Below are 26,883 nucleotides of genomic sequence, written 5' to 3'. Positions count from 1 at the left end.
GAAACAAGTTTAACAGGACTTAGCCCCGGAGGAACTAAGTTGCCGAGTGGAGTTGCAGGAGTGGGGAGTTAGGGGGTGGGGCACGGGGGACACGGACACGACCCTTGGGGTTCGTCGGAAGAACGAGGCACCGGGCAGGGCACGACCTATCGAAGGGAGTGGCGAACACCACGCGTCCCCGAGAGCGCGGAGGGTGGCCCCGCCGGCGGTCGCCCAAGCTCGCCCGGGCGCATGCTGGGGCGCGGCTCATTAGAATACTAGCTGGGTCCGCCCCGATGCCTTCCCCCGGTGCCCTCCGACCCGGGCGGATCCGCGCCTGGGCAGCAGGGCGAGGAGTCACCCCGCGGCGGACTCCCGGGGGGCAGACCTGGCGGCGAGGGCTGCCCGCCCACCCCTGCCATGGAAGCCGCCGGCACCCCCGAGGCCCCGGGGACAGGTGACCGACCCGCGGCGCCCCCCCACCCTTTGCGCGCCCCTTCCGCAGGTCTCTGCCCCGGGCCGTCGTTGTGCCGCGTCGACCTGCCCACCTCCCCAAGTGCTGGCCGGGGTGTGCACGTCCGTGCCCGGCCACACGCGCGCGTCCCGGGCATCCCCGGGACGTCGCTGCCCCATGCCAGCCATTGCCCGGTGTGCACGGGTGCAGCCCGGGGGGCCCGGTGTGCACGGGTGCAGCCCGGGGGGCCCGGTGTGCACGGGTGCAGCCCGGGGGGGCCCGGTGTGCACGGGTGCAGCCCGGGGGGCCCGGTGTGCACGGGTGCAGCCCGGGGGCCCTGTGTCTGCACGGGTGCAGCCCGGGGGCCCTGTCGGTGCCTTTCCATTGGGTGCCCACGGGCCTGGGGCCGTGCGAGCCCTACTTCGGGGTTACAAGTCGAGGGCTTATGCCGGAACTTCTCCTGGGAGCCCCGAGGGCCGTTTTGTATGCTTCAGGCGTTAAATAATGGTGTCGGTGGCAGTAAAAGAGCCCACGGACGACTCTGTAAACGGCTCTGAGCGCCCGCCCTCCCTCTCTCTCCGCCCGGGTCCGGGAAATGGTGCGGTCTCCCTTTAAGAGGAAAATGGTGGCTGGCGATGATGAGGACTCCACTTCCGGTGGGGAGGGGGCGGGACCCCGGCCCGCTCACGCCGGAAGTGGTTCGGGTTCTCAAGATGGCGACTCCCTATGTAACTGACGAGACCGGCGGTGAGTGCGGGAGTCGCGGAGCCGCTCCCTTCGGGACGCGCGGGTTAGGGGTTCGGACTTGGAGAGGGGCTCGTGCCACGCCCATCCCGGGGCCCCTCCTCTGCCCCGCCCCCGGACCGCCTTCCCCATTCATTCCTGTGGGTTATCACCGGCGCCCCCTTCTGGTCTCGTGGTTTGGGGGGGTCTCTGCTTCCGGTCTCCCGGACCCTGGGGGTCCCTCGATGTCCCCTGCTCCGGGGCCCTTAGCAGCCCCGGCTCTTTGCAGCGGTTGGAGCCCCGGACCCCCCCAGGGTGCTCCAGCTGCACGGGCTCCCGCCCCGCCGGTTCCCTCCAATTCCAGCCCTCTCCCCCCGACACTGCTAAACCTGCTCTCCACCCCACCCCCGTCTTCGTTCTGTCTCTCCGAGCTCTATCTGCTGAGGGTCTCATTGCTACATAAGTGCTTTCCTCACTCTTTGCCTCATCTTCATTTGTGGGGGGTCACTGAAGTCCAGAGGTACACGAAGGGAGGAGGAATGTAACTTTCAACCTGACTTTTCTCATCGATGGGAGTTTTCCATCTAAAGTGAGAGGAAGCGAACAGGAAAGTATCTCCTGGCCTTTCTTCCAACATCTTTGACAATGCACAGAACCCCGTTATTCCGAACAGCCTGAGTAGCATTCCAGTCCAGCTGTCTGAAATGTTGGAAGTCTGTGTTTGTGTGTGAAACTGAGGATTAGTTTTCCTGGTATTTTTGTCTTATTCGAATTGCCTTGTCTTTAGAATAATGTGCACAACAGCCGTACTGACCCGGAGATGGTCATGTAGGCATGTGAAAGTCTTGTAAAACGCAGTGCAAGGGCCTGGTTTCTGTTTCTGTGTCCCTCATTGTAGTCTTCATGTGTGTTCACCGGCTCTGGTGTTTCACAGAAGTGATCCTGTGAGTGTGCAGTGTGTGCATGGCGTATTTAAAATGTGCCGTGTATGCCTCTTGGTCTGCTTTATGTGTTCCCTGTAGGTAGGCTTCCCACGTTGTGGTACTTCTGCTACCGTTCCCTAGTCTTGCATTTCAAAGAGTTTCCTTGTAGTCTCTACTCAGTAGGTCTCTAACTAGCAACTGGGTTTTTGTTTGTTGTGCCTTTTAAGACAGAGTCTCATTATGTACCCTTGACTGGCTTGGAACTCCCCTCCCCACAACATGGTCTTACTATGTGGTCCTGGCCGCCTGGAGCTCACTGTGTAGACCAGGCTGGCCTTAAAGGCATAGAGATCCTCCTGCCTCTGCCTCCCACGTTGTGGAGTTAAAGGCGCACACTGCCACTGCCATGATGGGCAATTTGCAGCTTTTGATGTTTACCTTATTATTCTTTTTATCCACATAACTCATCTGGCCCTGCCCTGCCTCCAGGGGTATTTTATGTTTTCTGTGACAAGAAAAAAAGAAATAAACTGCTCTTTTGTTTTCCTCTCCTCCTTCCTGCTGTCCCTGTGATCCTTGTGTAATGTATTGCCTTGCAATTATAGTGGTTCCTATAAAATTCCCAAGCACCACAGTGTTCCTATCTACTATCCACAAATGATGTTTTGTTTTGTTTTGTTAGACTTATTTTATGTGTGTGAGTGTTTTGCCTGTGTGTGTGTCTGCACCATGTGTGTGCTTGGTGCCCACAGAAATCAGAAGAGGTATCAGATCTCCTGGAACTGGAGTTAGAGCTGTAGGCCACTGTGTTGGTGCTGGGAATCGAACCCAGGCCCTCAGGTCCTCTGCCAGGGCCACTCTTAGTCCCCGATCCATCTCTCTAGCCCTTTTGTTTTTATTTTGTTGTTATTCTGTCTCTAGCACTTTGGGAATACTCTGAACTCCCTAGTTCCTGAGCACGAGATCATTGACATACCTTTGTATTTTCAGCTACACCTCAGGATTACTACAACCTGGACCTCATCTGTGACACTACTTTCCTTTCAGGTATTCCCCTTCACTTTAGCTTCTCTACCAGTCACCATTTTGACTGTCTCAAATCCACAGAGGCAGCTTTTTGCCCTTTTTAGGTTTTCTGGTTCCATGTGTGTGTGAATGTGTGTGCCTGCTTGTGTGCACGTGCATGTGTGGGTACAGGTCCACATGCATGTGGAGGCCAGATGTTGATACCAGGCATCTTCCTCCATCCCTCCTCACCTTATATCTCAGGCATTATCGTTCACTGTAACCCAGAGTGTGGTGATTTAGCTAGTCTAGCAAGCCAGTTTGCTCCTGGGATCCTGTCTCTATCTCCCAAGTGCTGGGATTATGGTCCTACCACCAGCCCACAGCATGAATGTGGATGCTGGCAATCTGATTCTGGTCCTTATATTAGTGTGGCAAATGTTTTACCCTCTGGGCCATTTCTCTAGCCCCTCTTTATCATTTTTGTTTGTTTATTTATTTATTTTTTTTTTGGCATTTTTGGCTTTTTGAGGCAAAGTCTCTTGCAGTCCAGGCTGGCCTTGAACTCCTGTTCTCCCTGTCCCCACCTATGCGTGCATTAGAGGCATCAGTTCACTACTGCACATGACTGTCTTTATCTTGAATGATATCCATCAACTCTTCTCTTGGTTTCTGATTTTAGTCTGTAACATATTGCTAGGAAAAAAAAACTCAGGTTAAGATTCAGTACAGCGTTACGTCTGTCAGTATCACAGCTTTTGCCAGTTCTTGCTTTCTGGTGTCCTAACTTCTCCCATGGCTAGTGCACCAGCCGTTTTCCAGACCTCTGTCACTATGCCTTCAATTCTTCCTTTGTGCCCCAAACCCTCACTTTCCAGTCATTGAAGGATTCTGTTGTTTCTGTTTCTGAGTCACGGGCAGGTGTTTGTCCTCTCCTCTCTCTCCTGCCTTCCCTCAAGGCCTCACTGTGTAGCCAGCCCAGTCCGCCCTCAACTTCATGACTTCATGGCGGTCCTCGAGCCTCAGCCTCATGAGCACTGTGAAGTTGTCGTTGTTGTTGTTTATTTTTGTGAGACAAGGTCTCTCTGTGTTGCCTTGGCTGTCCTGGAACTCACTCTGTAGACCAGGCTGGCCTCGAACTCACAGAGATCCGCCTGACTCCTGAGTGCTGGGACTAAAGGCGTGCACCACTGTGATTGTAGGCATGGGATGCCACTGTTAAAATCCATTTCTTGAGCATGAGGTCTCATCTGCTGTTTCTAGTCCCTCACTGCTCGTCTGTCGTTGCTCTTCCTGGCACAGTCCCTCTCCTGAGCTGCTTATGCCTTTGTTTTCTGATGCTGAGTGTCTCACTCTTGGATAGACTGTCACATTTCATATTTGACTCCCCTAGTCTCTCCATTGTTATTTCTCCCTCTTAAGGCTTTGTCTAGATTTTATTTATTCCTTAACAGTGAGATGGTACAGACTTTATATTGGTGTTTAGAACAGTTGAGAAGATGCTACAAAGAATTCCTGTATACCACCAGGACACCTGTATACCTCTCCCTTTTCCTGGCATCGTACATTGTTGAAGTACATTTCTCACAGTTAACTAATCAGCATCACTACATTATTAGTAACTAATGTCATATGTTGTCAAAGCCAGGCATGGTGGTTCATATCAGGATTCCCAGCACTTGGGAGGCAGAGACAGGAGGATTGCTACAGTTTGAGGCCAGCCCAGGTTACATGGACCTTGTCTCAAAAAACAAGCAAGCCAGGTATTGAAACTTCCTTAAGCTGGAAGCAGTGGTCCACCCCTTTAATCCCAGCACTCGGGAGGCAGAGGCAGGCAGTTTTTTGAGTTTGAGGCCAGCCTGGTCTATAGAGCAAGTTCAGGACAGCCAGGGATACACAGAGAAAAACTCTATCTTGAAAAAAAACAAAAAACAACAACAAAAAACCTCTGCCTGGACTACATAATGAGTTCTAGGACATCCAGAGCTAAGTATGGAGACCTGATCTCAAAAAAAAAAAAAAAAAAAAAAAAAAAGTTTCTTTTTCTATTCAGGATCTCATCTAGCATATAGGTCTCATGTCTCCTAATGTCAGTTTCTCAGACTTTACTTGTCCTCAATCATTTTTCTGGGGGGTGGGTACATGGGTATGAGTGTGTATTGTATATATGCACATATGTGCCTATTCATGATTTCAGAGGCCAGAGGAAGCCAGCTGGTGTCCTGTTCTACCTCAGCCAAGTTCCCTTGAGACAGGGCCTCTCACTGAGCCTGGAGCAAGCCTCAGCAGTCTTCCATTTCTGCCCGCATGGTACGGGCTCACAGGTGCATATGGCCACACCTGGCTTTTTACTTGCGCACTGGTGATTTTTTAAAGATATTTTGTCATGTTTATGAGTGTGTTTATGAGTGTTTTGCCAACAAATATGTGTGTGCCTGGTGCATGGGTCCTCTGGAAGATACAGATGGCTGTGAGCTGCCGCTGGGTCCTCTGGAAGATCAACAAATGCTCTTAACTCTTGAGCCAATTCTGCAACCCAAGTGGTGTTCAGGTTTTAACTCAAGTCTTTATGCTTGTGCAGCAGTGCATTTACCCAGAGCCACTCTCCAAAGCAGGTTTTAGCAATGTTAAGCACATATTTTGAAGACTACCCTTGCATTGGAATTTATTTCTCCACCATCCCCAGTTCTATGTCCTCTGTGTTTCTTCACACACACACACACACACACACACATGCGCACACACACACACACACACACACACACACACACACGCACGCACGCACACGCACTCACGCCCATTCCAGGTTTGTCTGAACTCTAGATCCGCCTCTCCTCAGCGTCTTGAGTACTAGGGTTCCAGGTATATGTCACCCTCCCCAACTATTGGATGTTTCCATCGTGATTAACTTTAGATTAGGTGTTTTTTGGAAGAAGACCACAGGATGCATAAAATAGCAGTGATTCCCTCCCACCCCGTGTGTAGTAACACTGATAGCTGTCTGAAGTAGTGTTCATAAGGTCTTCCCACTGTAAAAATTCACCTTTCCTCATTAAATTTTTTATTTATTTTTATGGGTGTTTTGTATGCATGTAAGTCTGTCCACATGTGCGCTTGGTGCCCATTGAGGCCAGAAAAGGGCATCAGACCCTCTGGAACTGGAGTTAGGGTTGTCAGCTGCTTTGTGGGTGCTGGGAATTGAACCTGGTCCTTTGGAAGAGTAGTACTTACCATGTCTCCATCGCCGCGCCCCCCCCCCCCCAATTTGTATTTTATGAGGGCAGTCACTTAGGAGCCGAGGTAAAGAGTGGATGTTAGTCTTTCCTTTTAAGGCAGATTATTTGGAGTTTCTTCCTAACATGTTTATTCCTATTTTTTGTTTTTGTTTTGTTTGTTTGTTTGTTTTGGCTTTTTGAGGTAGGGTCTCATTTGGTAGACCAGGCTATCCTGGAATTCACTGTGTAGCTCAGATTGTCCTTGGATTCACAGCAGTTCTCCTGCTTCAGCTTTCCAGCTGCTAGATTTATAGGAGTGAGTCTCCACACACAGCATCTCGTAGCCAGTCTTTCCCTGTCACACCAGCCAGCTCCAAATCACAACGTGAGACTTATTATTAATTATAAATGCTTGGCTGACAGCTTAGGCTTGCTTCTAGCTCGCTCTTACAACTTAGACAACCCACTTCTCCTGATCTGTGCACTACCACGTGGCTCGTGGCTGTTACCTCTCCTCCTGCTTGTCTTGCCTGCTCTGTCTCCATGTCTCCCCTCGACTCCACCTTTCTTCCCAGCATCTTCTGTGCCTGGAAATCCTGCCCGTTCAGCTTTTTATTAAACCAGTCAGAGTGACATATTTTTACAGTATATAAAAATTATTCCACATTTCCCCCTTTTTATCTAAATAAAAAGGAAAGATTTTAACTCTAACACAGTAAAACTATATACAATAAGAACAATTATCAGGCTGGCTGTGGTGGCGCACGCCTTAATCCCAGCACTTGGGAGGCAGAGGCCAGCCTGGTCTACACAGTGAGTTCCAGGACAGCCAAGGCTACACAGAGAAACCCTGTCTCCAAAAAAACCCAACCAAACAAAAGAACAATTATCAGGTAAGAATTACATTTACAATGTCCAGTCCATTTATATTTGGCAAATTCAGAGAAAATACTCTAAATTATTAATCCTATCTTGGTGAGTCCAAAGCTCTGTACCTAATTTACCTTCTATCATAACTAAGGAAAACTAGTCTTCAACTTCATCAATATCCCCAGAAGCATATAATATTACCTGAGTAAACAGGAAGTGCAGAGCAAACAACTTCCCAAACTATAAGAATTGACAGAAACCGCTGGCTGCCTGTATAGTCACCAAGATTCTTTTGCGACGTTGGGGACATCCATCCTCAACCTACAGGCCTAGAATATCTGGCAGACATATTATGAAACAGGAATTTTGAAGGACTGTCCCACCTGGTCTTAGCCAAGTTCAGCAGTCACTTTCCTGTGTGTCCTGTAGAATGTGTAGCAGACTTTTCTATGAAGCAGGAATTTTGAAGGACTGTTCTGCTTTGTCTTGGCAAAGTTCCACAGTCTTTTTCCTTTTTATCCTGCTTGTCCAGTTTGCATAGCATACTGTCAGCAGTCAAGAGAAGAACAGTTTCTTGCCCAGTGGCTAACCTTGCCACAGTGAAAGCAAACTCCTTATGGAGTTTCTTCAGTGCCCATCATCTTCTCTGAAGTAAATTGGTGCTGCTAGGAGCAGACATGTCTCATTGTTATGAAAAGCCCTATGTTAACAAAACATTTTAAATGCCATATTGTCTAGGTCTTTGAAGTGTTTGAAGACCATTTATCTATCTAAAATATATCTCTGTTTGACCTTGAAAACATACTGACTACAAGTTTGATTGTAGTAGGTGACTAACTACTAACGTGCATTTTTAAATGATACATTATATTTTTTAATGGGCTGCAAAAGCACAGTACCCCAAACAAGAATAGAAACATACACTCAGTATAACAAAATAACTTTAAATTTGTATCAATATACCAGAATCAATACCAATGTATAATATTTGAGACTAGTGGTTGTTCAAAAGTTGACTCAACAATCTACCCTTTTATCTCATCATTTTTATGTTCTACCCCCCTTTCTCCCTTTGGAAAGAGATCCCTGAATCTAACTCCTTTGTTCAGCTTTCTTTCTGACCAGGACCAGTAACAACTTGTACCCCACCCTTAAACAATGACAGACATCCATAACCCACCAAATGACCAAAAACCACCCATCCCACCTCTTGGGAGTGTGGGTGTTATGTTCTCTAGACTGCTTCCTGTTGTCTTGGGGCACTGGCATCTTTAGGGGACCCTGGGAAAATTGGGATAATGTTCAAGTCCTAGGAGAGTTAGCTGTGTCTAGTCTTGGTGTGATGGGAAAATGTAGGGCTTATCTAAAGTCTGGTTGGAGTAGTCTGTGAGGCTGGATCATCTCAGCCGGCAGCTTTGAAGCTGTTCTGGATACAGAACTCTGAGGAAACTGCAGCAGACACATTGTGAGAGGCTGGATCACCTGGGCCACCCATTTTCATTGGTGTTTGGTCCCCTTGCTCTGAAAACACAAACTTTCAAAGGTAACATATGTATCTGCATCAACATGAGTATGGGCTGTGCCGTGTGCAAAGATGATTTTTTGTTTTATGATTGAGCATGTAAAATATATGTCGCCTGTCTTCTGGTTTTTGTTTGTTTGTTTTAAGGTTTATTTCTTTATGTCTGTGACCAGGATTTCCAGAGTGTCTTCCCCGATCAAATCTGATCTCTATCAACCTTGAATAAACCACAGCCTTTCATTTTCTGTGGAAACAAAAGCATAACCTCTTCCCCAACATAACATTTTTTGACTTTCATTTTGAAATTTAGACATTTTAAAAATATAGGTTGGTGTAACCTAGTAGTTTTTATAATCCAGTGTCTCTCAGCTCATCAGCAATCAAAAAATTTAAAGTCAGTACAATACCATACAGGATCCAGACTCCCTGTGTATTTCTGATCTCCACATGGCTTATTCTTTTTCTTTTTCTTTTTACTCTCTTTAAAGACTTTATTATCTTTTTTTTTTTTTTTTTTTTTTGTCTTTTCGAGACAGGGTTTCTCTGTGTAGCTTTGCGCCTTTCCTGGAACTCACTTGGTAGCCCAGGATGGCCTCGAACTCACAAAGATCCGCCTGCCTCTGCCTCCCGAGTGCTGGGATTAAAGGCGTGCGCCACCACCGCCCGGCAAGACTTTATTATCTTTAAACTATTTTTTTTTATGGCTGTCTATATTCCTTTTTTTTCTTAAGCCTACAGATATTTTTTTTTAAACACACTGTAACCTGTTTAGAGGTTTTTCCTTTTGAATCTACTTTACTGCATATCTGTAACCTTTTCTGTCTGCGTGAGCAAATTCTTAAACAGCTGCACAGCTTAGCTCATTTCATGCTGTCGACTCAGGCCCACAGGCAGCAGCATCTCCCTACCACAGCCTTTGTGAGCTAGGCACAGTGGCGCACACCTTTAATCCCAGCACTCAGGAGGCAGAGGCAGGCGGATCTCTGTGAGTTCAAGGCCAGCCTGGGCTACAGAGCGAGTTCCAGGACAGCCAGGGCTGTTATACAGAGAAACCCTGTCTCAAAAAAACAAACAACGACAACAACAGAAAAGCCCAGACCATTGCAGTCATGGGGGAAATGGTTTATTCAGGGCCACAGTCCAAGAGTGCAGTCCATCGTGGTAAGGAAGCCCTGGGGGTGGAGCTTGTCCAGAGTTAGGATGCAGAGAACAGTGAAGCGTGGTGCTCAGCCAGCCTGGGGAACGGTATTGTCTGCTTTAGGAGAATAGGTCTTCCCATCTTAGTGTAATGGAGGACATCCTTTACAGCAGGGGTTCTCAGCCTTCCAGTGCTGTGACCCGCGAACACAGTTCCTCCTGTTGTAGTGACCCCTGCCATAAACTATTGTTGTTACCGCTTCATAGCTGTAATTTTGCTACCATTATGAATCATAATGCTTTCCATTGGGTGACCCCTGTGAAAGGGTCATTAGACCACCCCCCAAAAAGGGGGACCAGGACCCACAGATTGAGAACCGCTGCTTTACAGGCTTAGCCAGAGACTGACTTAGAGGCTTGCTCTAGGTCATCCTCAGCGCATAACAAGATTGAAGCCAGCCTGGGCCACATAAGATCCTGTCTCAAGATAAAAGACACTGTTCTGTAACATGAGCACAGTCTTCCCCCGCCCTGCTGTGTTCTAGATGAGTTCTCTTTAAGTCAAGCTGGACTTGAACTCCAGAAGAACGGCAGTCTTCTTGCTTGAGCTTCCTGAGTGCTGGAATTTCAGTCCTGAGCCACTGTGCCAAGTTTTGTTCTTGAAGATTTAGTCAGGTTTAGTGGCACGCTAAATCTTTAATCCCAGCACTCTGGAGTGAAAGGCAGGTGGATCTTGGTGATTTCTATGTCAGCCAGGGCTACATAGTGTGATGTCATCACAAATAAAATAAAAATAAACTTGTTGAAGACCGTGCTTAGCTTGTAAGTGGTAGTTCTATCCACCTGCTGTCTTAGAGTCAACCAGAAATGATGTGAAATTGCTGGTGTGATGCCATCATCAACTCTTTGTTTGCCTGACTTGTCTACGTCCTCTTAATTAAAAAAAATTATTTTTATTGGTTTGTTGTATATTTGAGATTGGGTCTTACATAGATAGCCAAGTCTGGCTTCAGCTCCTGGTCCTGTTACCTCAAATACCACTCGTATGCTAGGATTACAGGCATGTATTGCCATGCCCAGAGTATGCAGTGCTGGTTGTTAAACCCGGACATCTGAGGCAAGCTTTCCACCAACTGAGGTAATGTCTCCATCCCGTGTGTGTGTGTGTGTGTGAGGGTTTGATATGTAGTACTGGCTGTTTTGTTCCTTGTTATGTAGCTCAAGCAACCCTACAACTCATGGCAGTCCTCCTGCCTCAGTCTCTTCCACGTGAGCTGTAGATTCTTGAAACTAAAGGCATCTTGTTCCTATTGATGATCCTGAGGACGTAGTATAGCAGTCTTCATGCGGTTATCAAAACAAGTGTGTCACATTTAACTCACTCGTAGCCTGACTTCTCACCACTGTGCTTTCTTGAGGCCATCTATATATTTTTGGAAGATAAATTAATATTTCAGGTTAGCAAAGCGATACTTGTAATTCCTCCCCATCCTTAGTCTCTGGTATCTCTCGGTGCGGAACACGTGCCCCACAGTAGTGCCCAGCGTGCCTTTCCACCTGCTGTCGCTTCAGACTTGTTTCCCCGGCGTAGCTCTGTCCTTCCTCGAGAGCAGTGACCACGGCCATTTCTCCAGCCTGGACACTCTTTTTATACTTTTTCTCTCTTCACGGTTATCTATTTATGTACTTGTTCATTGGGAGGGGCTTGCCACAGTCCATTTGTGAAGGTCAGAGGGCATCTTACAGATGTTAGTTCTCTCCTTCCATCGCATGGACTCAGGGACCAAACAGGTGGTCAAGTCCAGAAGCAAGCAGCTCTACCCACCCAGCCTTCTCACTGGCTCTATTTTTTCTCTTTTAGAAGTTGTTACCCAGGGTCTGGAGAGATGGTTCAGTGGTTGAGAGTTAAGAGCACATACTGGAGCTGGAGAGGTGGCTCAGAGGTTAAGAGCACTGGCTATTCTTCCAGAGGTCATGAGTTCAGTTCCCAGCAACCACATGGTGGCTCACAACCATCTGTAATGAGGTCTGGTGCCCTCTTCTGGTGTTCAGGTACATGCAAACAAGCAGAACACTGTGTATATTTAATAAATAAATAAATCTTTAAAAAAAAAAAAAAGAGCACATACTGGTCTTCCAGAGGACCCAGGTTCAGTTCCCATCACCCATGTTAGCTGACTTATAACTGCCTGTAACTCCAGCTCCAGAGGGATCTGAGACCTTGTGCCTCTGCAGATACTACACTCATGTGTGTACCCACAAATATACACGTAATTAAAATCAATAAAGCTGGGGACATGGTTCCTCAGTTAAGAGCACTGGCTGTTCTTCCAGAGGACTTGAGTTTGGTTCCTAGCTCCCACATCAGACAGCTCATAATAGTCTATAACTCCAGGGGAATGCGGTGCCTCCACCTGCTGTGGGCACCTGCACACAGGCACACACCTACCCATAATTAAAAATAACAAAAGTAAATCTTCTTAATAATAACAGCAACAACAAAAGCAAATCTTTAAAAAGAAAAACTGTCCCCAAGTTTTACAGTTGTTAGTCCTGAGAAGCTCAAACCTGTATCCCAGATCTCTTTACTTAGAGCAGGTCCCAGAGACTCATATCTTTACCAGTTAATTCCCAAGTTACTTGGAATAAATACTCCCAGGCCTTGCTGTGTTACTGTGTATTGTCTGTCTTCAACTCTGTAGTCAAGTCCCTGGCCGTCCTAAGAGCTTTTATTGGGATTAGCTGACTCGATGGTTAAGAGCACTTGTTGTTGTACAGAACCTGGGTTTGATTCCTGGCACCCACAAAGCTGCTCGTGACTGTCTGTAGCTCCAGTCCTAAAGAACCAGGCCACAGGCACATGTGGTGCACATAGATACACACAGGCAAAACACTCCGTGCACAAAATACAATGAAAAGAAAGGGGCTTTTTGCTAGTAGAGTTAAGGAAATATTAAAGTTTTCTATAGCAGCAGCTCCTAATTTGTAGCTTCTGACTAAAAATGTTATCTGAGAGTCCTGATATTCTGCCCTTGGTTTTTATTTCTAGGGGTGGGAATCGACACACCTCTCCCCTTTTGACTTCACCCTTGGATACCATCAAGGCCAGAGGATGGAACCAAGCTAACATAAAATAGGTGCTCCTTTGTCGTACTGGGCTCTTGGTGTCTCTGAGGGCTTCATTCAGTAGCTTCTGCCTCTTTCCTCACTGTCCTTACTTCTCTCAAACCTTTAGCTAAAAAGTTGACCCTTTTTATCTGTAGTTTTAGTTACCTGTGGCTGAGTAGAGAATCAAAAGTAAAGGACAGCGAGCTGGGCGGTGGTGGCACACACCTTTAGTCCCAGCGCCGAGGAGACAGAGGCAGGCAGATCTCTGTAAATCTGAGGCCAGTCTGGTCTACAGAGTGAATTCCAGGATGCCCAGGGCTACATAGAGAAACCCTGTTTCAAAAAAATCAAAAAAACGAAAAGAAAAAAAGGAAGAAGAAAAGAAAAAAGTACAATACAGCGCAATATTTAGAGATACCGTACTTACACAATGTTTATTATGGTATATTGTTTTAGTTACTCTATTTTGCTGTTATTTGCTATTTATAGATTATCAAGCTTTATCATAGGTTTGTGTGTAAGGAGAAAAGAGTATACAAGATGAGCATCGCTATCCAAAATGCTTGGTACTGAAGTGTTCTGGATTTGGGGCTTTTTTCAGATTTTAGAATGTTTGTATATACATAATGAAATATCTTGGGGATGAGATCTAAGCAACATTCTCTTATGTTTCATACGTATTTTATAACAGCCTAAAAAGTGTATTTTTATGTATTCACTTATTATTTGGGACAGGATTTCTCTATGTAGCCCTACTCACAATGTAGACCATGCTGGCCTTGAACTGACAGGGATACCATGTATCTTTGCCTCTGAGTGATGGGATTAAAGGTGTGTGAAACCATGCCTTACCTTATTTTTATTTTTATTTTCTTTTAAAGCAAGGCCTTACTATGTAGTCTTGACTGGACTGAAACAAATTTTAATTTTATAAAGTATCTTGGATATATGTACTTGGATTTGGTTGTGACTTATTACATGAGGTTATATTACATTAAATTTTCCACTCATAGCGTCTTGTCAACAATCAAAAAGTTTCAGATTTGGGGGCATTTCAGATTTTAGATTTTTGGATTAAGGATGTTGAACCAGTGTGCAGTGTTCAGTGCTACTTTCCCTCTCTCCCTTTCTCCCTCCCTTCTTCTTTTCCTTTTTTGTTTGTTTGTTTGTTTTTGAGGCAGAGTTTTTCTTTGTATCTCAAGCTGTCTAGAATTCACTCTGTAAACCAGGCTGACCTCAAACTCAGAAATCCCCCTGCCTCCGCCTCCTGAGTGCTGGGATCAAAGGTGTGAGCCACCACTGCCTGGCTACTTGCAGTTTAAATCACCCACTGGGACACCGTGGAATGTGTCCCTTGTTATCTCCTTGCTAGAGTGTATGCTACAAGCAGGCAAGAATTTGCTGCTTTATTCATTAATGTATCTATAGCTCCTGTTCACAGAGACTGGCACAGCAGCAAGTGCTCCATAAACATTTAAAACCTATGTGTGCATAAATGTTACTACCATATGTCTTTCTAATAGACACGTTATGAAAAATAAGACTATACACGTGAACAACACCACGTTAAGTCCTCCGTCACACTTTTTTTTTTTTTTTTTTTTTTTTTTTGGTTTTTCAAGACAGGGTTTCTCTGTGTAGCTTTGGAGCCTTTTCTGGAACTCACTCTGTAGCCCAGGCTGGCCTCGAACTCACAGAGATCCGCCTGCCTCTGCCTCCCGAGTGCTGGGATTAAAGGCGGGCACCACCACCGCCCGGCCCTCCGTCACATTTTTATGTCTTCTCCAGCACAAATCCTGTCTTTGGATCCTGGTGATAGAGTCAAAATGTTATTTTCTTTTTCCTGTCAATACTATGTAAACCATCTTAAGTCGAGTCTTCTCACATTGCAATGGCTGTTTTTACTTTTTCTACTCTGAGTTTATGACCCGTTTGCTCCTTTGTACTTGTGGGTTTTGCACCTGCCAGTTCAACCAACCCTGGACTGAAATATTCAAAACGGTAAGGTGTCATGTGCCTACAGTCATGTGCCTACAGTGAGGAGGGTGAAGCAGGCAGGTCACTTAAGCCCAGAAGTCCTGGCAACACAGCAAGAACCTCCTCCCGTGTGTGTGTGTGTGTGTGTGTGTGTGTGTGTGTGTGTGTGTGTGTGGTGCAGGTACCTATAAAGTCCAGAAGAGGGTGTTGGATCTCCCGGAGCTGGAGTTGCTGGCACTATCCACCTGACCTGTGTACTGGGAACTGAGCTTGGGTTCTCTGCAGGAGTGGTATGCACTTTTAACCATAGCTCTCCAGCACCTTTATTTTTTAAAACAGCATCTTGCTGTAGAGCACAGGTTGACCTTGTACTCACTATGTGCCCCAGACTGACCCCAGGTTTCCTGCCATCCACTTCTCTTGCCTCAGTCTCCCAAGCACTGGGTTATAGGCATGTGCCACCACACTTAGCTTTCCATCTCTTAAAAGAAAAGCAAAAAATACTGAATTCATATGAAATATGTAAAGTTTTCCTTGTCATTATTCCCTAAACAGTACAGTATAAAAGTTACTCCTGTCCTGTTTACATTGTATTAGATATTTTCTGAGACCCTGTCTCAGAAAGCCAAAACCAGAATAAAAATAACTTCACTCCTTTATGTAGCTATCATTCTCCAAGCCATTTAGGCTTAAATGTAAAGGTTTTTTTGTTTGTTTGTTTTGTTTTAGTTTTTCAAGACAGGGTTTCTCTGTGTAGCCCTGGCTGTCCTGGAACTCACTCTGTAGAACAGGCTGGCCTCGAACTCACAGAGCTCCACCCGCCTCTGCCTCCCAAAAGATGTGTGCTACCACACCTGACCCTCTGTATGATTTTAAAAAAAAGTATGGGGTCAATGTTTGGTTGTATGTGAATGTTCTCTCTCACACTTATGCTGTCTCTTTTACACACACACACACACACACACACACACACACACACGTTTTCTCTCTGTCTCCCCCCCTCCCCTTTCTCTGTCCCTCCAAGGGGTCCTCATTTACCAGTCAGAGGACAACTTTTGGGAGCTGATGGTTCTTCTGCTGTGTACTATGGAGACCCAACTCAGGTTGCCAATCTTGCAAGTGTGTGTGCCCACTGAGAATGCCATCCCGCTGAGTGATTGAGACTTTTAAAAAGTGTGTGTGGGTGTTTTGTCTACATGTTTGGGCACTGTGTGCATGCAGTGCCTGTGGAGACCAGAAGAGGGCATTGGACCTCTTAGAACTGGAGTTACAGACGGTTGTTAGCTGCAATACGGTGCTTGGAACTGGAAGAGCAGCCAATTCTCTAACTGCTGAGCCATCTTTCTAAACCCTTGTTTGAAATTAAAATGTATTTTTCCATTCTTGTAAAATTGGATATAAAGTTTATTTTTAATTTAGCTGCCTATAGATAATGCTGTGAGTTGGTCTTTTTTGTTTGTTTGTTTTTGATTTTTTTTGGGGGGGAACTATTTTCTTATGCTAAAATCTTAAGGTTGGGATTAGCTAACGAGAGATGAAATGTATTTGACCCCTAACTTCGCCCCTACTCAGTGAATTCCTACATATTACTGTTTGGTGATGATCTAGCAGGAATGTCATAGTTAGGGTCCCTGTTGCTACGACAGGGCTGGAGAGGTGGCTCAGAGGTTAAGAGCACTGGCTGCTCTTCCAGAGGTCCTGAGTTCAATTCCCAGCAACCACATGGTGGCTCACAACCATCTGTAGTGAGATCTGGTGCCCTCCTCTGGCCTGCAGGCATGCATGCAGACAGAACACTGTGTACATAATAAATAAATCTATTGCTGTGACAAACACTGTGACCAAAAGCAGCTTGTGGAGGGTAGGGTTTGTTTGTCCTGCACTTCCACATCACCAAAGGAGGTCAGGACGGGACTCACACAGGGCAGGAACAGGAGTCAGGAACTGATGCAGAGGCCATGGAGGGCGCTGCTTAGTGCCTTTCTTTCTTCTTTTCTTTTTTTTTTTCTTTTTGAGACAGGGTTTCTCTGTGTAGTTTTGGTGCCCTCCTAGATCTCACTCTGTAGACCAATCTGCCTCGAACTCACAGAGATCCTCCTGGCTCTGCCTCCCAGTGCTGGGATTAAAGGAGTGCACCACCACCACCACCACCACCACCACCACCACCACCACCACCACCACCACCACCCGTCTTAGCCTGCTTTCTTATAGAACCCAGGACCACCAGCCCAGGGATGGCCCCACCCATCATTCACTAATTAAGAAAATGCCCTACAGCTCGATCTTATGGAGGCATTTTCTTGGCTGAGGGTTCTGTCCTTTCAGATAATGCATCAAACTAGCCAGCACGATGGATCCCTGTGTATTCTCTGTTTCAGTCCATTCTAGTCTGTCAGGCTAAGGTTTTTGCAGTCTGTTTTTCTAACTAGCTTTCTTAGTCTCCAGTGTTTTGTTTGATTTTTGTGGTTTTGAGTTACCTTCTCACTGTGCCTGATTGACTTAAAACACTGTATTAGATGAAGGATTTATTCATTTACCCAAGGCCCTAAAACAACCTTTTTACTAAGGACTCATTTCACAGATACTTCTTGATGCATGGCATGTGCCAGACAGTAAGGTTCTGGACTGGCATCCGCAGTCTGTGCATCCTCGGCTCAGCCAGACTGAGGTTGCCATCTACAGTCTCCCCTGCCCCCAGGTTTATTTATTTTATGTATGTGAATGTTTTGTTTGCATGTATGTCTGTGTGCTGTGTGTGTGCCTGGTGCCTGTGGAGGTCAGAAGAGGGAGTCACAGATGTCCTGGAGCAGGAGTTACAGATGGTTGTTAGCCTCCACGCATACTGAGAACCAAACCTGGGCGCTCTGCAAGAGCAAGTGCTCTTAACCTCTGAGCCATCTCTCCAGCCTCCCTTCCCCATCTGCAGTCTTGATTTTTGGTTTCAGAGTGAACTTCTCTTCCAAACCCATTTTCCACTTTTCATTTTTTAAATTTTTTGTTTTTTTTGAGACAGGGTCCCATGTAGCCCAGACTGGATTTGAAATTGCTGTGTAACCAAAGCTCAGCCTTGAATTCCTGATCTTTCTGCCTCCCGGTCTCGGTCCTCCGGAAGAGCCCAGTGCTCTTAACTGCTTCCTTCGTTTCCAACCTGGCTCTCGTCGTTCCTTGATATCAACCGACTCACCTAGGAACTCTTTACTGCTGGGAGCGTGGCTCAGTGGTAGAGTGCTTGCCTTAGTATATGCTGGGCCCTGAGTTCAACCCCCAGGGGACACACACACACACACACACACACACACACACCGCCAAAAATCCAAGGAACTCTTCTGATCCCTAAATTCCTAGGCCCACTACTGTGTCTTTCTTGCTTTTTTCTGTCACTTCCACCTGTCATGGCATATCTTAACCATTTTCTTCTTTAAAGTTTTTCATTACATGCCTGCTGGGAGGTGGTGTGCACGCCTCTAATCCCAGCAAGTTCCAGGACCCTCAGGGCTATTACACAGAGAAACCTTGCCTCAAAAGAAAAAAAAAAATTACTGCATTTTTATTTAGTGAATGGAGTGTGTGTGAGTTTGAGGACCCCCGTGGTCAGTTCACTGTGTGGGTCCTGGGATGGACCTTGGGTTGTCATGCTTCTTTACCCATGAGCCATTTCTTCTCACGGCTCTTACCCGTTTTGAACAAACAAACAAAAAAAACCCACAATTTACAAAAGAGCATGTGCATGTAATCTATGTGGGACTCCCCAGATTTGACTCTTAAATTTTATTTTTTGTTTCTATGTTTTTGTTTTTCCAGACAGGGTCTCACTATGTAGCTGTGGCTGTCCTGGAATTCACTGTGTAGACCAGGCTGACTTTGAATTCAAAACGATGTGTGACTCCAGGCCAGACTAAAAATCTTTTTTTTTTTTTTTTTTTTTAAAGATTTATTTATTTATTGTGTGTACAGAAGAGGGCGCCAGATCTCATTACAGATGGTTGTGAGCCACCATGTGGGTGCTGGGAATTGAACTCAGGACCTCTGGAAGAGCAGTCAGTGTTCTTAACCTCTGAGCCATCTCTCCAGCCCCCTAAAAATCTTTTTTAAAGATTTACTTTTATTATTTTTAATTATGTATAGATAGACGTGTGTGTGTGTGTGTGTGTGTGTGTGTGTTTGAGTGCAGCATTGGATCCCTGAATGGAACTGAGGTTACAGATGATTATGAGCCTCTGTGTGGGTGCTAAGAATTGAACCTGGGCCCTCAAAAAGAGAGCAGCAAGTGCTTTTTAATTGCTGAGCCATCTCTCTGACCCTCTAAAAAATATTTTGTAATTATTTTGAGTATATTTATTTAGTGTATGTATATGCGTATGTGCCATGGTGCAGGTGTGGAAACCAGAGTTGGTTCTCTCCTTTCACCATGTCGGTCTTGGGGATCAAACTTAGGTCCACTGAGCCTTAAAGCTTTTTGTGGGGCTAGGGGGTAGCTCATTTGTATCAGTTACAAACCCTGCATAGACTGGGTTGGTAGTACAAGTTTGAGGCTAGCCTGGGGTACCCAAGACCCTGTCTCAAATATTTAGATATCTACTTATGTGTATATATTTTTATACAATACTTGTTTTTTCTAAATAGGAATAATTCTTGGGCCCACGAGATGGCTCAGTAGATAAAGTGCTGTCCAAACCCAAGACCCTCAGTTTAATCCCTAGAATGTAAAAGTGGAAAGAGCACTGACTCCTGAACGTTGTCCTCTTGATTTCTGCCTGGGCACTGTGTTACGTCTGTGTGTATGCAGACATACCCCACAATGATATTTTTTATTAAAAACACTGCTCTCATTAGCTTTTTGTTTGTGTTTAAGTTCTGGGATGACGGGGGCTGGAGGAGTCAGGGCAGGACATCTGACGTCTGCCTGTGACTCCAGTGCATGCCTGGCATCCACACATGTACACAGATAAAAATCACAGTTTTAGTGTTACAACCATGCCTGGCTTATGTGGTGCTGGGGTGCTAAACAAGCACTCTGAGCACTGAGCTGGGTCTCCTCCAGTCATTCTCACTAAAGATATTAATGGTTTCTAGCCTGTCGTGGTGGTGTACCCTTTCATGTAGCTCTTGGAGACAGAGGCAATTGGATCTCTAAGTTTGAGGCCAGTCTGATCTACAGAGCAGGTCTCAGGATAGACAGAGCTACACAAAGAAACTTGTCTTGAAAAACCAATAAATAAATAGAGAAATTAATGAATTAATGATCTCTTCCATCTCTCCTACCAGTTACCCTCTTAATGTAAGGAGCATCACAGCCCTGCTGTGTGTCCTTCCACATTTTTCTCTTTGTCTCTAAACACAGGCTGCATGGACCATTAAGTCCTCCCGTCGTCTCAACAAGAATGGGACCAAACAATACCCCAGTGGTTCTTAGGTATCCAAAGCCCCTTGGGGGGCCCCAGCCCCTTTGTGATAATACCGATTTGTTTCCTTTTTCACTGGGTTGATTGTGCACTGGTGGTGTAAAGACACGGTGGGCAGCGCTGTGTGGTGGTATTGTGTTCCCCAAAATATTGTGTACTCTAATAAATTTATCTGGGGTCAGAGAACAGACAGCCACTAGATACAAAGGCTAGAAAATGGTGGCACTCACACCTTTAATCCTAGCATTCCAGAGATAGAAATCCCTCTGGATCTCTGTGAGTTCAAGGCCACATTGGAAATAGCCAAGCATGATGATACACACCTCTAATCCCAGAAAGCCAGCCTTTAATCCCAGGGAGTGGTGGTAGAAAGAGAAAGATATATAAGGCGTGAGGACAAGAAACTAGAGGCATTTGGCTGGTTAAGCATGTGGCTGGTTAAGCTTCAGGCTTTCGAGCAGCGCAGTTCAGCTGAGAGCCATTGGGATGAGGACACAGAAGCTTCCAGTCTGAGGAAACAGGACCAGCTGAGGAATTGGCCAGGTGAGATAGCTGTGGTTTGTTCTGTCTCTCTGATCTACCAGCATGGACCCCAATAACTGACCTCGGGTTTGATTTTATTAATAAGAACTTTTAAGATTCCCGCTACAGGGCTGCTAGACCAGCACCAGCATGCCTTCGTTTGTGCACTGGCGGTGTAAAGACACGGTGGGCAGGGCACGATGAAAACGACATATTTATTAAACCCGTCTTCAGTGCATGACTTTCCCTGACTGAGGGGGGCAGGGGTGACCCAGCTCTGCCACACAGGAGAGCAGGTGTTGCCTGCAGGAGGGACCCCTGCTGAGTGCAAGCTAAGCAGGGCGCCCTGTTCCCTGAGAGGACTTAGAAAGGTCATAGAAGTGAAGAGATCTGACCGTCACTTTCCTGTCAGAAAATGTCTCTGTGAGTGTGCATGTTGTTCGGCCACCTGGCTGCGGTGGCGGTGGCGGTGGTGGTGGTGGTGGCGGTGGCGGCGGCACTCCCGTAATCCCAGCACTCAGGAGGCATAAGAGGTGGATCTAGGTTCGAAGCCAGCCTGTTCTACAGAGTGAGTTCCAGGACAGCCAGGGCTACAAAGAGAGACCCTGTCTCAAAAAAACAAAAATAAATTAATAAATACAAGCCTGTGGTTTCAAGTAAAACAATGTTCACTGTTTGTTGCTAATAATAAAATTCATTTTTTAAATGTGCATTGGTGTTTTGACTGCATGTATGTCTGTGTGAGGGTGCCAGATCCCCTGGAACTGGAGTCACAGACAGTTGTGAGCTGCCATGTGGGTGCTGGGAATTGAACCTGGGTCCTCTGGGAGAGCAGCCAGTCTTAACCACTGAGCCATCTTTCCAGCTCCGTAAAATTCAAACCTTCAAGTAAAAATTGAAAAGCTTTTGTCTTCTCCAGTGAACTGACAAACAACTTCCTAATGGCTAAGACTTTTCTAGGAGCTGGGGATGTGGCTTGGCCCAACAGGCACTCATTGCTCTTCCAGAGGACCTGGCTGGTTCTCAGCACACCCACACCCAGTGGGTCACAACTAACCACCTGTAACCTCAGCTCCAAGGGATCTCACTCATGTGCCCCCACATACATATTACAAAAATAAATAAATAAAAATAAGATTCTTCTGAAGAAATAAATACGACTGCTTACTATTGCATAAAGAAATGCATACTATAACAAAGTAAGAGTAACCGGGCGGTGGTGGTGCACGCCTTTAATCCCAGCACCTGGGAGGCAGAGACAGGCGGATCTCTGTGAGTTCGAGGCCAGCCTGGGCTACAGAGTGAGTTCCAGGACAGGCTCCCAATCTACACAGGGAAACCCTGTCTAACACACACACACACAGAGAGTAAAAGTGAGTCTTTAGGCTAACGTTGAGAATACTTGTTTTGTTTTGAGATAACCTCTTCTGTCCTGAGCTGTCCTCACACCCCGTGTTGCTGGCGCTGGCCTTGAACTTTTCCCTCTTGCTTCAGCCTAAAGTGTGCTGGAGTTACGGTGTGAATCACAACTTCCATATTGTAGAATATTATTTGAAAATGTGTTACATTTGTTTATGCTGTGGAATATTCGTTTAATGATGCAAAGACATACTACATTTGTTTGATTAAAATTAACCTGGCGTCAGGAAGCTGAGTCAGCAGCTAGCTGACAGGAAGTGATAGGGAGGAACCATGTGTAGCCAGGGTTCTTAAGCTGGTGCTGAGCAAAAGGACACCTGTTCTGGGGGAGACCCGAGCTAGGAGGTCAGCTACTTGTCATTCAGCCCTGTGAGTGAGCAGAATTCCACCTCAGCCTTTGAACCCTGAGTTCTGTAGAGGGATGGAGATCTAGATAGAGTTCCCTTTAGCTGCCATGGCAGAGCCGGTGCCTGAGGGAACAGAATTCCCGCCTGGCTATGGCCAGGGCAGCCTAACCACGGCCAGGTTGCAAGTGCTGATTTAGGAGCGCAGTTAAGGGGCAGCTACTGAACTTAGTGAGAAACAGCATTTCCACTTAGTAAACTATGAACACTTTCAGTACCACTACTGAATATTATTAATTCATATCTAACTTTTTTTCTTTTTACCCACAGCACGGTGTTCCATTGTATATCTGAACCAAGGCCACATGTTGTTGGCTTTTTAGATTGCTTTCAGCTTTTGACTAATTTAAACATGCGGAGGCTGGAGAGATGGTTCAGTGGTTAAGAGCATTTGCTGCTTTTCCAAAGAATCCAAGTTCAGTTCCCAGACCCACACTGGGCAGCTCACAAACACCTGTAACTCCAGCTCCAGATAATTCAGCACACTCATGTAGAAACACATGCACATAAATAATAAAAATAAAAGTTAGTGTATGAACAAGTATCCTCTACATCCACGTGTTCTGATGGCTTTCTAATCTGGTTTCCTAAAAGTTTTGTCTTCCTCCAAGTTTCTAAATGGAGTTTCTCCTTCATTCTCCCCTGCCCTTTCCCGTCCCCCAGCTTGGCCCTTTCTGATCTGGTTCGTTTATGCTTTCGCTGTTTCCTTTGCCCTGTACTTGAAGAATGCCTTCTCTGCCTGGTCTGTCGGCCTATGTTAGTTAAAAAAGAGGGCAAGGAGAGTGTGCCAGTCAGTCGGTGGCAGAAAACGAGTTGCTATGAGGAACGAGCCTGAGCTGGGGGCGTTGGATGCCTGTGACCTTGGCACTGGGGAGGTGGGAGAGCGCAGATCGAGGCCCACCTGGTCTCCATGGCGGCCCTTGTCCTGCACTAGGCGGGTGGAGGGCTGCTGGGGAGCTGTGCTCACTTACCAACACTTTCCTCGTCTTGGGAAATATTTGAAAATGAGGGACTCTAACCTCAACTTAATTTCTGTCATTTCAGGCAAGTACATTGCCTCCACACAGAGACCCGACGGGACCTGGCGCAAGCAGCGGAGGGTCAAAGAGGGATACGTGCCCCAAGAGGAGGTTCCAGTGTGCGTGCGTGGTTAGGCTAACGGGGGTCTAGGGGGTCCCCGCACAAGGGTTGTGCCTTCGAGGGCAGGGGTGACTCGCCCCAAGCAAGTGGAAGGAGAGGAAGGAGCTGGGATTGAGGGGTGAGGGAGGGTCCCCAGCCAGCCTACCTTTGACCTCTGAGAGCCAGAGCTGTGAGTTCTAGAACCCTCCTAAAGACGAGGGAGCCCGAAGGGCAGAGGAGATGGATGGAATGGGAGGAAGTGAGGTGGGCGACCCGGGAGGGAGCCGGCCGCATCCGGAAGGAAGCTCAAGCTCTCTGTTTCCTGCAGCTATGAGAACAAGTACGTGAAGTTCTTCAAGAGTAAACCGGAACTGCCCCCGGGGCTGAGCCCTGAGGCCACCACTCCGGCCACGCCCTGCAGACCCGAGGGCGGTGAAGCCGGCCTCTCCAAGACCGCCAAACGCAACCTGAAGCGCAAGGAGAAGCGGCGGCAGCAGCAGAAGGAGGCGGAGGCCGTGAGCAGGACTCTGGAAAAGGTGTCTCTGGGAGACGCGGCCCAAACGCCCGGTGCCCTCCAAGGCTGCCAGGCCGCCCCTCCAGCTGCCTCGGATGCAGCCGACCCTGCTGCCACCACAGAGAAAGCCAAGAAGATGAAGAGCCTGAGGAAGAAGCTGCGGCAGGTGGAGGAGCTGCAGCAGCGCATCCAGGCCGGCGAGGTCAGCCAGCCCAGCCGAGAGCAGCTGGAGAAGCTGGCCCGGCGGAGGGCCCTGGAGGAGGAGCTGGAGGACTTGGAGCTGGGCCTGTGAGCCCCGGGAGTGGGGAATGGACTGCAGAATAAACAAACCATGGGGTGCTCTGGGGTCCGGGCGGGCGTGTGGGCCGCGGCAGTCGGGGGGCGCCCCTTCCTGGCTCACTTCCACCTGCGGCCCCGCTCCATCCTCCAGAGCCCTAGGCTCCCCGCCATCCCTTCCCTTGTGCTCAGCTCCTGTTTTTGGACTTTCCCCTCCCATTCCCAGTGTTCAGATTCTCGGTGACCACCCTGGGTACCTCTGCTGCTGATCTGGGTGTCTTGTTGAAAAGAAAACCGGGGGGTGGGAGTCTGAGAGCTGGGGTTGGGGTACAGGAGTACCCCAAGTCTCGGAGTCTTCTTTCCTGTTCAGTGTTTGAGTTACTTCCATGGCCTCCCTAAACCTCTTTTTTTTAAAGAAAGTAAGAATAAATTGGAGTAGACAACATGTGGTCAGGCTTTGGCTCTCTTCTCAACCCGGGTTTGCCAGTTTGGTGAAGGAAGACACTTAAGTTCAAATGTTTTAATGGTGCTAGGGATTGAACCCAGCAGATCTACCACTGGTCTACAGCCCTGGCCCTTACTTTTTTAAGATTGAGTGCAGCTGGCCTTGGGAGTGAACACCTGTAATAAATAGTTCTCTGTCGGCAGAGACAGGATTGACAGCATTTCAAGGCCAACCTGGGCTACAGGGTAAGACTATCTCAACAAAGAGAAAGTAATGTACGACAAAGCCAGACCTCAGTAAGCAGAAGTTAGTGTTGTTATCCAGTGAAATTTTTAGAACAAAAGTAACTTGACATATTAATGTATGTGTTATTGTACCACGTGGCACTGAGTCCGTTGTTCCTTCCTCACTGCTTTTGAAATTAATTGTGATTTACTTTGAATGCCTAGAGTAGCTCTTGAAATTTTGCCTTGAACGCTGCCTAAAATGACACCTGGTGGAGTCCAGCCCTGACTGTCGAAGGTCCTGAAGTGGGGCAGTGAGGAACTGAGAAATGCTAGTTAGGAAAAAATATAGACATAGATGAAAAAGACACAGGATAGCTTTGGGAGGGCCCTGGGTCAATACTCAGTCGCCTCGAGTTTATTCCTATTGGGCTTTTTATACTAGCAAAGGAAGAGATGAGAGACCACCCCCAAGATCAAAGTACAAACAAGTGTAGACTTTAATTCTCTAAACACCTGGTAACACCTTATGGCAAAGCGTCTTGAAGCATAAGGCACCTGGTAACCATGCCGTTGTCCAAAACATCCTACTGTGCAGCTTTATGGGGCAAAGCAAACTCGGACTCTCTGACCCTGAGTCAAAATGGAAACAAACCACAAGTTGGAATCTTTGTGGGCTCCCACAGGCGCCAGGGCAGAGTAATGATGTGTCCAGACACAGCCAAGATCTGCCATTCAGTTCTGGTTTTACCCATGCTGCACCTTTGGTTATAGAAGAGTGGGGGAAAAGAGAGGCCTCAACCGTGCTCAGCTCTCAGGAGTTCCGAAGTCCAACCCTGTTAAATCCTTGCCCTCTCCCAGTCTTTTCTTAGCTTTTGGATCTTTGGGAATCCTTCCCTTACCGTTCCCCTCACCCTGTCTGTGTGCCCACGGTAGCGCACAAATGTGTTTTTTAAGGACCTGGGGCTCCGTGACTGGCTGGTAAGTCCCAGGGCTCCATCTGTCTCTGCCTCCTTAGACGGGCTCCCCCGCCTCTCCTAGGGGTGAACCCAGGGCCTCATGCTTGCATTTTACCAACTGAGTTATCGTCCCTACCTGTAACGATGACGTCAGACTTACATTATGCTTGTTTCATTCTCCACCACCCTGCATTAGACCATGGGTTCCTCCAGCTCCTAAACTAGTTGGTTAGTTTGAGACAGGATCTCTGTGTAACCTTGGCTGGCTTGGAACTGGGGTTCACTGGGCAGACCAGGCTGTGATCCTCTTGCATCTACTTCCCTCAGTGCTGGGATTGTAGGTGTGGGCTACTGTATTCCTAGAGCCTAACAGTTAAATTCTCAAATATCCAACTGAAATAAGGCTTTGAACCATGCATAGAAAAGAACACAGCTAATAATCAGTACTTGACTGGGACCAATAAGAGACCAAAAGCCTGAGTTCCCTTTTGCAGGAACACAACAATGACTTTATATGTAGTTTCTGATACCTTACATGTGTGATATACATACACATCATCCATGTATAAGTTCCTGAAGGGTGCGGGGAGCATGAAGGTGGGCAGAGTGCTTACCTGGTGTGTACGAAGGCCTGCGTGTAATCCCCACAACAATACAAAACAGCAAGACGGCACCAGCCTGCAGTC

At 47.0% G+C, this 26,883-nt stretch overlaps 1 protein-coding gene and 1 long non-coding RNA gene across 5 annotated transcripts; one reads left to right on the top strand and one right to left on the bottom strand.

Annotated features, from left to right (window-relative positions):
* Positions 1-307: 307 nt before the first annotated feature.
* On the top strand, positions 308-25,014 carry Pym1 (PYM homolog 1, exon junction complex associated factor). Of its 4 annotated transcripts, none has more exons than XM_028855453.1 (4): positions 308-436; positions 3,070-3,126; positions 23,705-23,798; positions 24,108-25,014. In XM_028855453.1, exons 1-4 carry the CDS (start codon positions 400-402, stop codon positions 24,583-24,585), a joined length of 666 nt encoding a protein of 221 aa, XP_028711286.1. In that variant the 5' UTR covers positions 308-399; the 3' UTR covers positions 24,586-25,014. The 4 variants fall into 4 exon arrangements, with proteins under 4 accessions (XP_028711286.1, XP_028711287.1, XP_028711284.1 ...); XM_028855451.2 differs by lacking the exon at positions 308-436 and adding an exon at positions 1,057-1,180; XM_028855454.1 differs by lacking the exon at positions 3,070-3,126.
* LOC119086175 lies at positions 9,799-24,094 on the bottom strand. The gene is made up of 2 exons (XR_005089395.1): positions 23,946-24,094; positions 9,799-11,251 (listed from the first exon to the last, which is right to left on the bottom strand). It is a non-coding gene; the product is annotated as an uncharacterized LOC119086175 (long non-coding RNA).
* Positions 25,015-26,883: the final 1,869 nt, after the last annotated feature.

The sequence above is a fragment of the Peromyscus leucopus genome, chromosome 18, assembly GCF_004664715.2.
Source record: "Peromyscus leucopus breed LL Stock chromosome 18, UCI_PerLeu_2.1, whole genome shotgun sequence".
NCBI classification, from domain to species: domain Eukaryota; kingdom Metazoa; phylum Chordata; class Mammalia; order Rodentia; family Cricetidae; genus Peromyscus; species Peromyscus leucopus.
This window is presented reverse-complemented; position numbering and strand designations above follow the sequence as displayed.

Coding starts and splice junctions, on each gene's coding strand:
- Pym1 (XM_028855451.2), top strand. CDS start 1,069: ATGATGAGGACTCCACTTCCGGTGGGGAGGGGGCGGGACCCCGGCCCG. Junction 3,127..23,704: donor TGACACTACTTTCCTTTCAG/GTATTCCCCTTC, acceptor CTGTCATTTCAG/GCAAGTACATTGCCTCCACA. Junction 23,799..24,107: donor CCCCAAGAGGAGGTTCCAGT/GTGCGTGCGTGG, acceptor TGTTTCCTGCAG/CTATGAGAACAAGTACGTGA.